The sequence below is a fragment of the Hordeum vulgare genome, chromosome 6H (assembly GCF_904849725.1).
Source record: "Hordeum vulgare subsp. vulgare chromosome 6H, MorexV3_pseudomolecules_assembly, whole genome shotgun sequence".
NCBI classification, from domain to species: domain Eukaryota; kingdom Viridiplantae; phylum Streptophyta; class Magnoliopsida; order Poales; family Poaceae; genus Hordeum; species Hordeum vulgare.
The window spans coordinates 544,475,128-544,493,461 of record NC_058523.1 but is presented as its reverse complement, the minus strand read 5'-3'; the positions used below and the strand labels follow the sequence as shown (position 1 = coordinate 544,493,461).

Below are 18,334 nucleotides of genomic sequence, written 5' to 3'. Positions count from 1 at the left end.
ATGTCAAAAGAAACAACAATGTACACAATGAAGAGATCTATTGAACCTGGTGCTTGTTTTTTGGTGAAGAAGCCTCTTGATGCTAATACCATTAACAATATATGGCAACATCTCGATGTAAAAGTTCTAAGGCTGAACAGGACGAATCATCTGTTTCAAGGTCGCAATCAACATCTTATGACAAATTATTTATTCTTATAGTTTGTAGAACATAACCTAACAGTATAATCTAATGGTTTATTGAGAATCTATTGACGTACAGTTTTTCACATGGCCAACCCAAATAGCCTTTGGAGCACAATATATGCATTTCAAAGTAGATTTATATTCATAACTTGGCACAAAAAGTAAGAGTACAAGTAAAATATCATTGCGTCTCTTGAATTATTTTCATGTCCATCTCTTTTTCTTCACTAAGACAAATAATTACTCTCTCCTTCCATGTTTGCAAGAGCACACATTTTGTGTAGAACTCTAGCCATCAATTGACACCTACCCTCCCCCCTCCCATAGGTAGAAGGGCCATTATTTGGCCTAAAGTTTAAGAGCTTCAAAAGACAACTGCTTTGAAATTGAACGAATCTCTATTATTAACGTGAATTGGTGGTCGTATGTTCACAGGTGAAACCTCCCCTCACCCATGTCATGATTAACTCAATCGAATCAAATAAAATATTGTGTAGTGCCCCTCTTAATGGGTATAAGGTAATTGCATTAACCCAATCAAGCCAAATCGACCATTCTAACTATATGTCACAGACGGGCAATAAAATCAAATCAAAGCAAATATTTTGCATTAACTCAATGAAATCAAATATTTTGCATTAATTCAATCAAATCACTTCCGGCAATAGAATATGGTGGATATATGGTATATGTCGGATACGATTGGTGTTGAACCACTAGAATATATGATTCCCTTGCAACACAAGGACAATTATCTATATGTAATAGTGGTACAAGTCCGAGACGTCAATTTTACTGGACGTTTTCCAGAACATTATTTAATTTCTCAATCTGGTAGTAACCTGAATTGTGTTAAGTAAAATAAGTCTTGTCTTCCTTTGCGTTGCGTGAAAATATGAAACTGCAGAAATTAACTAAGTATTATGTTGTGCACACGCAGGTGTTGAGGATAATGCTCAAGATGGAGAAGAAGTTGGAGAATCCGTAGCAGAACAAAAGGATGGAACCAAAACGACCACTTATCTCAAATGGAAACCTTTCCTAGAGAGCAAGTTTTTTATATGCTCTTCAAATACTTGGAGCAAGTAACTACCCATCTTAGGCCCAAGTGCTTTCACTTCAGGATGAGCCTTCTCAATTTCAAATCGATACTATGAAACTCAACTTGTTAATTCATTTCAGATGCATCGCCCAGTAAGATAAAGATAATCATGAATGTGGACTCTGTTACAAGGACCCAAATTTCTGCTCATCTACAGGTGTGTTCCCGATATACATTTATTGAACTCTGGAGCATTTCGAGTCTTAAAATAGGCTAAGTCGAACACGTAATTGGACTGAAATAAGCTAAACCGTCTTGTATTTGAAAAGTTAATATGAAAATGCTTTTGTTTGGAAGTTATAACAAAACAGATGAAGAGTGAAACAAAAAAAATGAACTGAACAACAAAACGAAAGGGCTCATTATATATAGTATTTTCTAGTATCTAATTTTATGAAGCAAAAAAATTCATCTTTGAATGATTGTCTACTAATAATTGTGTATTTAACATTTTCAAGAAACATCGAAAACGCATGGAAAGGGAACAAAACATGGCAATGTTTATGGATAGCTACGGGAATTCTGCCTCAAATTCTAAATCCGCGAAGGCTCGTCATACAATCTCTAACATGTCGGGCTATCATTCAAACGACAAAGTCCAAAGAACAATGGTGAGCTAGCAATGCAAATTTATATACATATTAGCTTAGTCAGGAAATAAAGTTGACACTTCATTGATTAATTACTATTCTAATTCATCTCAGATGCCAAGCTTGTCTAGAGATCCTCAAGGCCTTGATATATCTGCTGCAGCAATGCGAAGAGCCTTACGACTTGGGGCTGTTTTTGACGATTTCCAATATTCCAGTGGTCCAATAAGTGACCAACCATGTGAAACTATAGGAGACATAATGGGAGAAGATGGCATCGCGTACGAAGCTAATGGCTCCAATTCATCTAGTCATGGTCAAGTTGTTTCTCAAACATACAATTCAAGAGTTGCGCAAGAGATCACATTCAAGAACAATTATCATGATGGCCAAGTGTCCAACATAAGTAAGGTTCCCGTTGCGGGCCTTGTGGACTATCCAGATTCTGAGGATTCTGATTAAGTGGAGATACCTTAATTCAACTAGATACTGAGTATGGACCTAAGGTAACACTGGACTCCATGGTGAGTTGAAGATTAACATGTTGAGCCGGGCCGGTAATATTAGGGGCCTAATAAAAGTACCATAATTTCCTTTGTAATATCTACCAAGACATTCCATAAAGATTGAATCATATGAGTGCTGGAAACTAAGAAACCAATAGCGTACTCTCCGATTTATACTAGATATACTAGTTTACTATTCTTGTAAATTAATCATGAGTGACGATGACATCGTACCAGTTTGGACAAAAAAACGATTAGGCGTTCCTCATGGACATCGAGGTCGCCCACGAACCCAGCTCCACATAGAGCCAGCTGCGCACTGCCGCTTGTCTGCTTCGAGCGCGCCACCTCAATCTCCCTCTCTATGTGAACAGGGACATAGCTGCCTTGTAGCATAATTTAAAAAACCGAACGGGTGATTGAATTGGTGAGGACGTTGGTTCAGATTTTTACCGGTCAGACCATGGGTTCACCCGTTTGATGTGTTTTCTATATCATAAATATTACAATTTATGTATTAATGTTGTATTAAATAGATGTAAAATACAATCATTTACTTAAATTTAACAAGAAATTTGGCTAGCCAAGAAGGTTATTGGGCCAAAGGTGCAAGTTACACACCTACATCTAGCATTCTAGGTTTGAATTCCCTTGGACACATGGTATTTTTCTATTTTTGTGGGTGGCACGTTGAACCGTCGGCTTTATACCTCCGGTTCATGCAAAGACCAGTTGGTTTACATGATTTTTTTGGTCCAATTGTAGGTCGGTCTTTTTTGCTTAAAAAATAAAACGGCGTCGGTTCCGGGTTTTTCTATCCGACCGCCGGTCCGGTCCGGTTTTTTCAACTAAGCCTTTTAGGCATTGACCCCAATGGAATTAAAAAATCATTCACTAATTTACTACTACACACTATCTGTTTATTGAAGATTACCTGACTCCCATAGACATGACCCAAGTATTTTTTTTCTAACTTCATCCCTGTATGGGAAAGTACTAGCGAGGGCTCCATTCGTTTGTTGCCGCCCTCCACCATCAGCAAGGGCCAGTGCCTGTGTCGATAGGTCACGGTGTTTTCCGGCTACCATGCCCGTGGTCGTGCACTGAACGGCCTTCTCCCCAACTTCTCACACATAAGGGTGGGCGTTCGGCATAAACCGAAATTTGTTTCTACCATTTAGTTGTCTCTTAAATTCATATATCAGAACAAATAATCAAAAATAACAATTAAAAATCGGTAACCAAAAATTTCGGTTAATGGATTGTTTTGATGCGGTTTTTGGTTTATACTGAAAAGACCTTATGTTTATAAACTATGCTCAGAATACTGCAATGCACACTCTTAAATAGACAAATATCTTCATCTTATCTCTCCAATTTTTTATTAAGCAACCTTGTGTTATCTCTTCAGCAAGGCGAGGAAGACTATATTTCCTGATTCGTGGTTCGCTGGTCACACACAGCTGCTACAGCTTCCCCGCCGGAGATCGGCCCAAGATCCACTTAAGTTATTTTTTCTTGGAAGCGCCTATGTCTCACCTTCGGGACCTCCTATTCGGCGCCTTCAGCGCCGGTTAGAAAAACAGCGCCTGTAGCGCTCCTCCTTATGGGCTGGCTCATGTACAAAATGCATTGGTCATTCAAAATTTGATAAAAGTTCACAGAATTTTAAAAAGTACATATTTGCAAAAAAGGTTCAATTATTCTGAAAACATTTCACCATTTTTTGAAAAATATGTTCATGGATTTTCAAAAGGTTCACTGAATTCGAAAAAAATAATCATCGATTATGAAAAAAGTTCATCAATTTTTTAAAAACAGTTCACTGATTTTGGAAAAAGTTCATCAATTTTTAAAAACAGTTCACTAATTTTTTTAAAACTTCATGAATTTTAAATTATGTTCATCAATTTTCAGAAATGTTCACAAATTTACAAAAAAATATATCAATTCTCAAAAAAAATTACTGATTTCAAAAAACATTCACGGGCTAAAACAATTCACAGGCCAAAAAAAGTTCATGAAGGATCTTTATATGGGCCGGCCCATTGCATATTTTCCCTTTAACCGACCCCTCTGGCGTTAAATAGGTTTTCCCCTCGCCTTCAGCGAGTCTGGCTTCCAACTCGCTGAAGGGGCGAGCGACTTGCCCCAGCCCACACGCACGGGAGCCACAACCTATTTTTCTGTTTTCTGTTTTCGTTCTTTAGATCTTTTTTGAAATTTTATTTATACTTTACTAGCAAAACGGCCCGTGCGTTGCAACGGGAGAAAAAATACCACACGCTTTTAGTCTTTTTATAATCATTTTAATTTATTAAAATAATAAGCTAACTAACTAATGTAGTCAGTCATATCCTATTTTGTTGAGAAATCAACCCATCCAATGTTAATTACACCATGATGAGAAATTGAGCGGGACAAGCAAAGCAAAACAAAGAGGCTACGTGAATTGATCAATGGACTGTTATCTTATTTCACTCATGGGGTAGAGAATGTGGGATCAAATGACAAACTGAAGTTGGTGTTTCATTCTCTGTCTCTACAACAATACAATCTTACATTCAATACATTCATTCATCAGCAAACAAATTCCCACAAAACAAAATGTCTCGCCGGTGCTTGGCACACGGTTGGAGGCATGGGGAGGGGATCTCACCAGATGATGAGTTTCTGCCGGAGGAGGGGATACGATGAGGGGAGCAAGCGTTAGGCGCCTCTATCTGGCCATAAGGAGTCGTCGTTGCCGCGCCATAACCTCGGAGTTTCCCGTGTGAGCCATGGAGGCCCGCCTCCACCTGTAAGTACTTCGATCCGTCGCGCCGCCGCCGTTCTGCATCGAGCAGACGCATCATCCCCAGTCATTGTAGTTGTCGCGTTGATTTGATCCAGAAGCTGTGCTCGAGCGCCGAAACGGGGGCAGCAAGCGGGCATAGGTACGGTCGCGGAGGCGGGTGGGTTGAGATCGATAACAGTGATGGTTGAGGTCGGCCGCGGCGGCGAGTGGTGTGGCAGCGGCCTGGGCACACGCCAGGGTGGACCAGGGTCGACGCGATGCGCTCGAGCGCCGCAACGGGGGTAGTGAGCGGGGAGAGGTACGGCCGCGGAGGCGGGTCGGTTGAGATCGGCAGCGGTGACGGTTGAGGTCGGCCGCGGCGGCGAGTGGTGTGGCGGCTGCCTGGGCACAGGCCAGGGTGGCCTAGGGTCGACGGGAGGAGGCGATGCGTACGGGTATAGTTTTTGCAGCGAATCGTTTTTTCCTTTTGCGTTACAGGTAAATGATGGAGCGCGGGTTGAATAATAAAAATTACACTGGCTTTTTTTATAAAAGTGCCGTGGTGGGTTTTCCGACGGAAGCAATAGCCTCTTTATTATTATTAGGTATAGAAAATGTTTTGGATATACATATTAAAAAACACTCTACAAAAAATTGAAATATGTTGAACATGTATTTGAAAAAATTTAACAATTGTTTTCAAGACGTTGAACAATTATCTATTAAAATATTGTACATGTATATAAACATATGACTCAAGCATTTGAAAAAAAAATTGAGCACGTATTTGAATAATTGTTAATGAAGGATTTGAAAAAAATAAATGTGTATATATTAAATGGTGACCATGTGTCCAAAATATTGAATTTTATATCATGTATATAAAAAGTAAATCTAGAATTTTTAAAAATGTTAACCAAGTGTTTCAAAAATGTTAATAAAGCCTTGGAAAAATGTCAAATGTATATAGAAAAATGATACTCTTTTTTGACAACTTTTAATAAAGCATTTAAAATGATGTTTAAACATTATAGAAAACATGATCATATACTCAAAAAATGCTAATCTGGTGTTTCAAAAAGATTGACCATATATGAGAAAAAGTATGTTCTTGATGGAAGAATCCCGACTGTTGTTGTGGGGATCATTTCCTCTTCCTCTTCTCAGGATATATTACCTAGTATAATGTTAGGGAGAGGGAGAGGAAGCGACCACTACGACCGATCAAAATATCATAGGAAGATTCCAAACTGTTTTGGTGGGGTCGCTTCCTCATCCTCTTCTCACGATATATACCTAGGTACACTAGTAGAAACACAAGGCTTTGGTCCATGTGAGTAAAGAGCTTTAATCTCGGTTATGTTACGAACCTGGATTAATGGGTGCATCAGTCCCGGTTCGTGAGCCTAGGCCGCTGACCGGGCCAGGGTCACGGTTCGTCTGACCCCTTTGGCCCCGGTTCCAAACATTAACCGAGACCAATGGTCCTGGCTCCTGGCACAACACCTTTAGTACCGTTTCATGTCTAGAACCGGGACAAAAGGTGAGTCTTCTGTTCCTTTTTCAATTTCAGGGTCATTTAGCTCAAAATAACCAGTAAATGCTAAAAAATAACAAATAAAGTAAGAAAGGGTTGCAAATTGATGATGTGACTTTGAATGGTGCATATTGAACGCACAAAAAGTCTGGAATTGAAATAACTTAAAAAAATGAATTCCGTTTGTAACACATGAGTTACCGTGTGAAACCCTGATATTTCGGAAGAGATTGTCCAATTCTGTACACAAAGTGCATCCAGTTTTTGCCATAACCCTCTCAAGTTTTTAGCACTTGCTATGTGGATGAAATGATGATACCATGAGAACTTTCAACCTTTTCAGAGTTCATTTATAGTGTTTCTCAATTTCTTGGGTCATTTAGGTCAAAATAATCAGCAAATGCATGAAAAATTAACAAATGAAGTCAGAAAGGGTTGAAAATTGATGATGTGACTTTGAATGGTGCATGTTGAACGCACAAAAAGTCTGTAGTTGAAATAAGTTCAAAAAATGAAATTCCTTTGCAATACATGAGTTTTCGTCCGAAAGTGTGATACTTCGAAAGAGATTGTCCATTTTGCACACGAAGTGTATCTAATTTTTGTTGTAACCCTCTCAACTTTTTAGCACATGCTATGTGGGTGAAATGATGATACCATGCCAACATTTAACCTTTTTAGAGTTTATTTGTAGTGCTTTTCAATTTCAGGGTCATTTAATTCAAAATAATCAGTAAATGCACAAAAATAACAAATGAAGTGAGAAAGGGTTGAAAATTGATGATGTATCTTTGAATGGTGCATGTTGAATGCATAAAAAGTCTGGAGTTCAAATAATTTCAAAAAAATGTGATCTCTTTATAACGCATGAGTTTTCATCCGAAACCAAGATAGCTTGAAAGAGATTGTCCATTTTGTACACGAAGTGCATCCAGTTTTTACCGTAACCATCTCAAGTTTTTAGTACATGCTATGTGGGTGAAATGATGATATCACACCAACTTTCAACCTTTTTAGAGTTCATTTATAATGCTTTTAAATTTTAGGATCATTTAGCTCAAAATAATCAGTAAATGAATGAAAAAATAATAAATGAAGTCAGAAAGGGTTCTAAATTTATGATGTGGCTTTGAATGTTGCATATTGAACGCACAAAGAGTCTGAAGTTGAAATAAGTTAATAAAATGAAATCCCTTTGTAACACACGAATTTTCATCCGCAAACCCTCATGCTTCGAAAGAGATTGACCATTTTATACACGAAGTGCATCTAGTTTTTTCCATAACCTTCTCAACTTTTTAACACATGCTATGTGGGTGAAATGATGATATGATGCCAACTTTCAACCTATTCACAGTTCATTTGTAGTGATTTCCAATTTCAGGGTCATTTAGCTCAAAATAATCACTAAATGAATGAAAAATACCTAATGAAGTCACAAAGGGTTGAAAATTCATGATGTGGCTTTGAATGATGCATCTTGAACCCACAAAAAGTCTGAAGTTGAAATAAGTTTAAAAAAATGAAATCTCTTTGTAACAGATGAGTTTAGAAAGGGTTGAACTAAAAAGAAGAAACTAAAAAGAATCAAAAAAATATTAACTAAAATTATCAAAGCATTTTATTTGTTAAAAAGAATGAACTAAAAAAATCAACTAAAATATTAACTGAAAAGAATCACCTAAAACATTAACTAAAAAGAATTAACAAAAATACTAACTAAAATTATCAAATTATTTATTAGTTAAAAAGAATGAAATAGAAAGAATCAAGTAAAACATTAACTAAAAAGAATGACCTAAAATAATCTAAAAATATTAACAAAAACTACCAAATGATTTATTTATTAAAAATAATGAACTAAAAAGAATCAACCAAAATATTAACTAATAAAATCAACTAAAGCATTAACTAAAAATAATGGAATAAAAAGAATCAACTAAAATATTAACGAAAATTTTCAAAGTATATATTTTTAAAACAGAATGAACTAAAAAGAATCAAGTAAAACATTAACTAAAAAGAATGAAATAAAAAGAATCAAAAAATATTAACTAAAATCATCAAAGTATTTATTGTTCAAAAAATATGAACTAAAAAAGTCAACTAAAACATTAACTAAAAAGAATAAAAAATATCAACTAAAAAAATCATAAAGTTTTTTTTGTTTAAATTTCTAATAACAAAATAAAAAATTGTCATCTAATGGGCCACCACGGCCTGCATATGACTAGAAAGCCTACAGGCTAGTTGGGCTAGGATGGAGGCCCGCAATAGGCCCAATAGACCCACATGCAGATAGAGTGCTTTTAGGCCCGCAAGCCTGCGTAAGAGAGGAGCTAGAGAGGGATGGCGAAGCCGTGCTTATAAACCATTGTCGACGCTTCTCAGCTAATGAGGTGGGACTAAACATCTACGCGTCCGACGCCGTGCGAGCGGCACGAGTTTAGTCCTGGTTGGTGGCCTCAACCGGGACTAAAGGCCCCCTTTAGTCCCTGTTGTAGCCACCAACCGGGACTAAAGGCATGCGGTTTCCGCCCTTTGCGCTGCTGAAAATGACATTTAGTCCTCGTTGGTGGCTGAAACCGGGACACAAGGGCTGCCTTTAGTCCTGGTTTAGGCCACCAACCGGGACTAAAGGTGGGGCTATATAAGCGGGACTTTGCAATTTTCCCGAATCTAGTGCTTTTGATCTCCTCCTCTCCCCCGACGGCGCCGAGACCACATCGACGCCGTCAGGCTGCTAGAACTCGTCGTCGCCTCCCTGAGCCATGCCCCGACGCCGTCCCCCGCTCCCCTCGTTGGGCCCGCCCTACCCCGACATCGGCGCCGCTGCCTGTCGTGACGTCGCCGTCGACGCGCCCTGCCCCGACGTCGTTGTCATCACGCCCTGCCCGGACGTCGTCGTCCCCGCTTGCTCCCCTCATCATCGGTCGGCCCCTCCATCTCCATCGCTCGTCGCTCCCGGTGAGCTCCTCTATCTCCATCGCTCGTCGCTCCCGGTGAGCTCCTCCATCTCCATCGCTCCCCACACGCTTCTTCCCTCTAGAATTCGTAAATATATGTTCAATCACATGCCCCATGTCCGAAGCCTTTTTTCAATAGTGTTCGACATTACTTCAGGAGATATTCTAATATGAGGTATTTAAAAAGTCATCCAAGTGTATGAAATCCTAAATATTTGTGTTAGATATATATGATTAGTGTAAATATAAGAACGTGTATGCCCCCACAACAATTACTCTCCATTTTTGTTTGTCCTTTATTTAAAGTTTTGATGCTCATAGCATCCTAGTACGTATTTGTTTCTCTATTCCTGCTGCTACCTAAATTGAAATTTGCAAACAAATCATCAGCGACATATATTAATTTCAGATTTATTCTTTAAATAGTAGGACTTTAAATAGTTTTAGAAATTGTTCTCGACGTCGACGATGCCCGTCACGCATCCTCGTCGTGGACTCGGTGACGACAACCTGCTTGAGAGGCGCCATGTCCGGGACTGGGCTCCGCCGGGCGGGCACTCGGAGGTGCTACCTTCTGGATCATGCATCTTGGTGAGGAACCAGGCTCCCGTCGTCGACCCGGAGCTTCTTTGGTGGCGGTCGCATGAGCCACTTTCGCTGCGGAGGCAGCTGATGACCCACAAGTGTAGGGGATCTATCGTAGTCCTTTCAATAAGTAAGAGTGTCAAACCCAACGAGGAGAGGAAGGATCTGACAAGTGGTTTTCAGAAAGGTATTCTCTGCAAGCACTGAAATTATCGGTAACAGATAGTTGTGTGATAAGATGATTCGTAGCAAGTAGCAAGTAACAATAGCAACGAAGGTGCAGCAAGATGGCCCAATCCCTTTTGTAGCAAGGGACAAGCCTGGACAAACTCTTATAGGAGGTGAAGCGCTCCTGAGGACACATGGGAATTTCTATCAAGCTAGTTTTCATCATGTTCATATGATTCGCGTTCGCTACTTTGATAGTTTGATATGTGGGTGGACCGGTGCTTGGGTGTTGCCCTTACTTGGACAAACATCCCACTTATGATTAACCCCTCTCGCAAGCATCCGCAACTACGAAAGAAGAATTAAGACAAAGTCTAACCATAGCATTAAACTAGTGGATCCAAATCAGCCCCTTACGAAGCAACGCATAAACTAGGGTTTAAGCTTCTGTCACTCTAGCAACCCATCATCTACTTACTACTTCCCAATGCCTTCCTCTAGGCCCAATTAATGGTGAAGTGTCATGTAGTCGACATTCACATAACACCACTAGAGGAAAGACAACATACATCGCATCAAAATATCGAACGAATACCAAATTCACATGACTACTTATAGCAAGACTTATCCCATGTCCTCAGGAACAAAAGTGACTACTCACAAAGCATAATTATGTTCATGACCAGAGAGGTATTGAATAGCATCAAGGATCTGAACATATAATCTTCCACCGAGTAATCCAACTAGCATCAACTACAAAGAGTAATTAACACTACTAGCAACCTTACAAGTACCAATCGGAGTTGCGAGACGGAGATTGGTTGCAAGAGATGAACTAGGGTTTGGAGATGAGATGGTGCTGATGAAGATGTTGATGGTGATGAGTCCCCTCCGATTAGAGGAGTGTTGGTGGTGATGATGGCGACGATTTCCCCCTCCGAGAGGGAAGTTTCCCCGGCAGGACGGCACTGCCGGAGCTCTAGATTGGTTCTGCTCAAGTTCCGCCTCATGGCGGCGGCGATTCCTCCCGAAAGCCTTCTCCTGATTTTTTCTGGAACAAAACCCTCCTTATAGAAAAAGATGGGAGCCAGAGGGGCAACAGGGGGCCCACAAGCCTCCTAGGCGCGGCCAGGGGGTAGGCCGCTCCTAGAAGGCTTGTGGCCTCCTGGTGGCTCCCCTGTGGTACTTCTTCCGCCCAGTTTTTTTTGTAAAATAAAAAATAATTTCTCGTTGATTCTCACGGCTTTTGGAGTTGCGCAGAATAGGTATCTCAAACTTGCTCCTTTTTCAGACCAGAATTCCAGCTGCCCGCATTCTCCCTCTTCAAGTAAACCTTATAAAATAAGAGAGAAAAGGCATAAGTATTGTACCGTGAACTGTAATAACAGCCCATAAAGTGATAAATATCAACATAAAAGCATGATGCAAAATGGACGTATCAACTCCCCCAAGCTTAGACCTCGCTTGTCCTCAAGCGTAAGCCGAGATCAATAAATATGCCCACATGTTTAGAGAGAGAGGTGTCGGTAAAACAAAATACGGACATGCAGGCATCATGATCATAATTAGAACAGCAATAGCGTCATATAAACTCTTATGCTAAAGTGACAATTCCTTCACAAAGTAAAGTATGGGTCAAGAACCTTATTAAGAATTAACAACCAATAGCCTTTAGTCATTGAAGCAATTGCAATTTATCATAACATCGGAAAGAGTCAAATAAGAGCTTGTAAAGCAAATCCACATACCCAATCATCCTTTCATCTTCTACAATTGCTAAAACTCACGTGATACTCATCAGATCAAAGTTTCAGTTGGACACAGAGAAAAATAGGGGCTTATAGTTTCGCCTCCGAACTATTTACCTCAAGGGTAATGTCAACAATAATAATTCATGGATACTTACTTCCAAGTTGACATATGAATATAGATCTTTCCCTAGCACATGACGTTAGCCAAGATAAAGGCGAAATAAGGAATTGGTGTCGATCACCATGACTCTTTTAAGGACAAAAAGTAAAGGTACAAGATAGGCCCTTCGTAGAGGGAAGCAGAGGTTGTCATGCGCTTTTGAGGTTTGGATGTGTGACCTCTTAGTGCGAAGGAACGTCACTTTATATTGCCTCCTGTGATAAAGAACTTTATTATGCAGTCTGTCGCTTTTATGTCTTCCTCATCACAGGTTCGTACAAAGCTTATTTTCCACACACTGATAGATCATACATATTTAGGGAGCAATTTTTATTGCTTGCACCGATGACAACTTACTTGAGGGATCTTATTCAATCCATAGGTAGTTATGGTGGACTCTCATGGCAAAACTGAGTTGAAGGTTTATGGATGCACAAGTAGTATCTCTACTTAGTGCGGAAGTTTTGGATGATATGAGGTGGAAGCAAGCATCACATGCTAAGGGATCTCAAGTCATATAACATTGTTCGGAACCAAGCAAACATAATTCATTATGTTGTCTTCCTTGTCCAACATCTACTTCTAAGCATGTAATAGTTTAATGAGTGTTCACAATCATAGATGGTGTCCAAGATGATATATTTATAGGTGAACCTCTCTTTCTTTATTACTTCCAATTAATTGCAACAATGACCAAGGTCTATGTTTGTCCATCCACAACAAGTTTCAATCAACATTCTTTTTATATGTGAAGCCATCACTTCCCATAAGATCATTACATGATCTTTCATGCTTTTGTTCTTTTATTATTCTTTCTTTAGATCATGGCATGAGGCAAGGCCCTTAACTAAAACACTCTTTATTATATGACTCACGAGCTCGAATACATTGGGGGTGACACAAAGCAAAACTCAAGCCTAGAACACTAAGAACTTTATTCTACTAGAGAAAGATAAAACCAAAAAGGATCAAACTAAGAAAAAGGTAAAGGCAAAAGATTTGATGGTGATATGATATCGGGGCAACTCCCCCAAGCTTGGCACAAGCCAAGGGGATTGCCCATACCCGTGCTTAATTGTCTTCCTCTGAAGGTGATGGTGGTGGAGTTGTCCTGTCTTTTGATTCCAAGAGGGCCATCAATCTTTGATTTATACCTTGGAGTTCTGTGATATGTTTCTCCAGCAAAACAACTTCACGGGTGAGATAAGTATTACTAACACAAGTTATTTCACATAACCTCAAGAGTTCGATCAAGGATGGAGGTAAAAGGTGGAGATAGGGTTGAAGAAAATCCTCTTCCTCAGCTTCTTTCTTGTTGAGCATAGATTGCCCTTCGTCCAACGCCGGATTCTCCTCCTTAATTTTGCCCTTAGTTTCTTCAAGCAGCCTTTCCTTGGCCTCCATGACCTCCATTCTTTTCAGATCAGCATTTACTTCTTCATAGACTTGAGGGAGATTGTTCTCCCCGACAGATTCCTGAGACGACACCCTTGCCCTAAATCCGCGGCAAAAACAGGCTCCAAACGAAAACAGAGGATATTTGCGCGATACAAGGGTCAGACCTTTCGGGAGAATATATAATGAATTTTTCCCAACCAAAAGGAGTACTACGCAAGAAAACAAAGTCCGGGAGGCACACGAGGTGCTCACAAGCCCCCCAGGCGCGGCCAGGGGGGTAGGTCGCGCCTGGCAGGCTGTCGCCTCCTCGTGCGGTTTCCGGACTACTTTAAATTTTTCTATTTTTCTAAAAATTCCAAAACGGAGAAAAATTGCTACTAGAAAAGTTTTGGAGTTGGTTTACTTACCGAATCGCATACCTCTTCATTTTTGGAGTCTGAAACAGGCTGATAAATATCCCTTATGTACTCCTCCGGAGTTATGGTATTAATAATATTGCTTTCAACATTTATGGGAGTACCTGAGATATAATGCTTGATTCTTTTCCTATTTACCACTCTTGGAAAATGACCTTCCGTGTTGTTGATCTTGATGGCACCGGAACGATATACTTCCTCAACAATGTAAGGACCTTCCCATTTAGAGAGAAGCTTGCCTGCAAAAAATCTTAAACGAGAATTGTATAGCAAGACATAATCACCTACATTGAACTCACGTTTTTGTATCCTTTTATCATGCCACCTCTTAACTTTTTCTTTAAACAACTTGGCATTTTCATATGCCTGAGTTCTCCATTCATCAAGTGAGCTAATATCAAATAACCTCTTCTCACCAGCAAGTTTGAAATCAAAGTTGAGCTCTTTGATTGCCCAATCAGCCTTATGCTCTAGCTCAAGACGTAAATGACATGCTTTACCGTAAACCATTTTGTACGGAGACATGCCCATGGGATTGCTATAAGCAGTTCTATAAGCCCACAATGCAACGTCAAGCTTCTTAGACCAATTCTTTCTAGACCTATTAACAGTCTTTTGCAGAATTAGTTTAATCTCTCTATTACTTAGCTCTACTTGACCACCAAACTAAAGATGATAGGGAGATGCAATTCTATGGTTGACATCATACTTAGCAAGCGTTTTACGGAAAGCACCATGAATAAAATGTGAACCACCATCAATCATTAGATATCTAGGGACTCCAAATCTAGGGAAAATAACTTCTTTAAGCATCCTAATAGAGGTGTTATGATCAACACTACTAGTTGGGATAGCTTCTGCCCACTTAGTAACGTAATCAACAACAACTAGGATATGAGTATACCCGTTGGACTTTGGAAAAGGTCACATATAATCAAAACCCTAAACATCAAATGGTTCAATGACAAGTGAATAATTCATAGGCATTTCCTGACGTTTACTGATATAACCTATTCTTTGACATTCATCACAAGACAAGACAAACTTACGGGCATCCTTGAAGAGAGTAGGCCAATAGAAACTGGATTGCAATACCTTGTGTGCAGTTCTATATCCCGCATGGTGTCCTTCGTAAGCCTCGGAGTGACACTTTTGTAGGATCTGTCCCTGTTCATGCTCAGGTACACAACGTCTAATAACACCATCTACTCCTTCCTTATGAAGGTGAGGATCATCCCAGAAGTAATGTCTCAAATCAAAGAAGAATTTTTCTTTTGCTGGTATGTGAAACTAGGTGGTATATATTTGGCAACAATATAATTCGCATAATCAGCATACCACGGTGTACTACGTGAAGCATTGATGACACTCAATTGCTTATTAGGAAAGCTATCATCAATAGGTTGTGGGTCATCAACAACATTCTCCAACCTAGACAAGTTATCTGCTACGGGGTTCTCAGCACGCTTCCTATCAACAACATGCAAATCAAATTCTTGTAGCAAGAGAACCCATCTGATAATTCTAGGTTTAGCATCTTTCTTTTCCATGAGATACTTAATAGCAGCATGATCAGTGTGAATAGTAACTTTGGAATCAACAATGTAAGATCTGAACTTTTCACATGCAAACACGACTGCTAAAAATTCCTTTTCAGTAGTAGCATAGTTTCTTTGGGCAATGTCTAGAGTTTTACTAGCATAGTGAATAACATTCAACTTATTATAAACTCTTTGTCCTAGAACAACACCAATAGCATAATCACTAGCATCACACATGATTTCAAAAGGTAGGTTCAATCAGGTGGTTGAACAATAGGTGCAGTTATCAAGGCCTTCTTAAGTATTTCATGTTGGAAATATGCCCTAGAGGCAATAATAAAATGGTTATTATCGTATTTCCTTGTTCATGATAATCGTCTATTGTTCATGCTATAATTGTATTAACACGAAACAGTAATACATGTGTGAATAAATAGATCACAATGTGTCCCTAGCAAGCCTCTAGTTGGCTAGCTCGTTAGTCAATAGATGATCATGGTTTCTTGGTCATGGGCATTAGATGTCATTGATAACGGGATCACATCATTGGGAGAATGATGTGATGGACAAGACCCAATCCTAAGCATAGCACTAGATCGTATTGTTCGTATGCTGAAGCTTTTCTAATGTCAAGTGTCTTTTCATTAGACCGTGAGATTGTGCAACTCCCGGATACCGTAGGAGTGCTTTGGGTGTATCAAACGTCACAACGTAACTGGGTGACTATAAAGGTGCACTACGGGTACCTCCGAAAGTGTCTATTGGGTTGGTACGAATCGAGATCGGGATTTGTCACTCCGCGTGACGGAGAGGTATCTCTGGGACCACTCGGTAGAACATCATCGTGAGCTCAATGTGACTAAGGAGTTAGTCACACGATGACGTGCTACGGAACGAGTAAAGATACTTACCGGTAACGAGATTGAACAAGGTATAGGTATACCGACGATCGAATCTCGGGCAAGTTCTATAGAGACAGACAAAGGGAATTGTATACAGGATTGATTGAATCCTTGACATCGTGGTTCATCCGATGAGATCATCATGGAGCAAGTGGGAGCCACCATGGGTATCTAGACCCCGTTGATGGTTATTGGCCGGAGAGGTGTCTCGATCATGTCTACATGTCTCCCGAACCCGTAGGATCTACACACTTAAGGTTCGATGACGCTAGGGTTATAGGGAATTGTTATACGAGGTTACCAAAAGTTTTTCGGAGTCCCGGATGAGATCCCGGACGTCACGAGGAGCTCCGGAATGGTCCGGAGGTAAAGATTGATATATAGGATGGATGGTTTTGGACATCGGAAATGTTTCGGGCGTCACCGGCAATGTACCGGGACCACCGGAAATGGTCTCGGGGGTCCACCGGGAGGGGCCACCAGCCCCAAGAGGTAGCATGGGCCAAAATAGGGAGGGCAACCAGCCCAAAGTGGGCTGGTGCACCTCCCACAAGGAGGCCCAAGGTGCAGAAGGTGGAGAGGGGGAAACCCTAGGCGGTGGTGGGCCTAAGGCCCACCTAGGGGTGCGCCACCCCTCCCCCTGCCCTAGCCGCCACACCTCCCATCTGGGGGGCTGCCGCACCACCTAGGGTGGGGACCCTAGGGGTGGCACCCCCCTCCCCTCCTCCTATATATAGTGGGGTTTTTTGGACTGTTTTACACACAGTTTTCCATCTCCCTCGGCGCAGCCCTGCCCCCTTCTTCCTCCTCTCCCACGGTGCTTGGCGAAGCCCTGCCGGGAGACCTCGTCTCTCCATCGACACCACGCCGTCGTGCTGCCGGAGATCTTCCCCAACCTCTACCTCCTCCTTGCTGTATCAAGGTGCGGGAGACGTCACCGGACTACACGTGTGTTGAACGCGGAGGTGTCGTGGATCGGCACTAGATCGGAATCACATCGCAATATGAATCGCCGCGAGTACGACTCCATCAACCGCGTTCTAGCAACGCTTCCGCTTAGCGATCTTCAAAGGTATGAAGATGCACTCACCCCTCTCTCGTTGCTGGTCTCTCCATAGGAAGTTCTGAATATGCGTAGGAATTGTTTTGAATTTATGCTACGTTACCCAACAGTGGCATCCGAGCCAGGTTTTCTATGCGTAGATTCTATGCACGAGTAGAAGACAAAAGGTTGTGGGCGATGATTTGTCAATTGCTTGCCGCTACTAGTCTTATTCTTTTCCGGCGGTATTGTGGGATGAAGCGGCCCGGACCGACATTACACGTACGCTTACGTGAGACTGGTTCCACCGATAGACATGCACACCGTGCATAAAGGTGGCTAGCGGGTGTGTGTCTCTCCTACTCTAGTCGGATTGGATTTGATGAAAAGGGTCCTTATGAAGGGTAAATAGCTTTGGCATATCATCGTTGTGGCTGTCACGTAGGTAAGAAAGTGTTCTTGCTAGAAACCCAAATCAGCCACGTAAAACTTGCAACAACAATTAGAGGACGTCTAACTTGTTTTTGCAGGATTTGACATGTGATGTGATATGGCCAAAGTTGTGATGTTGCATGTATGATGTATGAGATGATCATGTTATTGTAATAGGTTTCACGACTTGCATGTCGATGAGTATGACAACCAGCAGGAGCCATAGGAGTTGTCTTAATTTATTGTATGAGATGCAACGCCATGTGCTTACTACTT

The 18,334-nt window shown here is 40.8% G+C and overlaps 1 protein-coding gene across 1 annotated transcript; it reads left to right on the top strand.

The window, feature by feature from the left end:
* The first annotated feature begins 1,758 nt into the window (after nt 1-1,758).
* LOC123405577 (two-component response regulator ORR29-like) lies at nt 1,759-2,453 on the top strand. Its single transcript, XM_045099217.1, has 2 exons — nt 1,759-1,899; nt 1,993-2,453. The coding sequence occupies exons 1-2, from the start codon at nt 1,762-1,764 to the stop codon at nt 2,338-2,340; spliced, it is 486 nt and encodes a 161-aa protein (XP_044955152.1). The 5' UTR covers nt 1,759-1,761; the 3' UTR covers nt 2,341-2,453.
* Nucleotides 2,454-18,334: the final 15,881 nt, after the last annotated feature.

Excerpts from the sequence above, each read along its gene's own strand:
- LOC123405577 (XM_045099217.1), top strand. The coding sequence starts at position 1,762 with ATGGAAAGGGAACAAAACATGGCAATGTTTATGGATAGCTACGGGAAT. Across the intron at positions 1,900-1,992 it reads ACAAAGTCCAAAGAACAATG|ATGCCAAGCTTGTCTAGAGA; the intron begins GTGAGCTAGCAA and ends AATTCATCTCAG.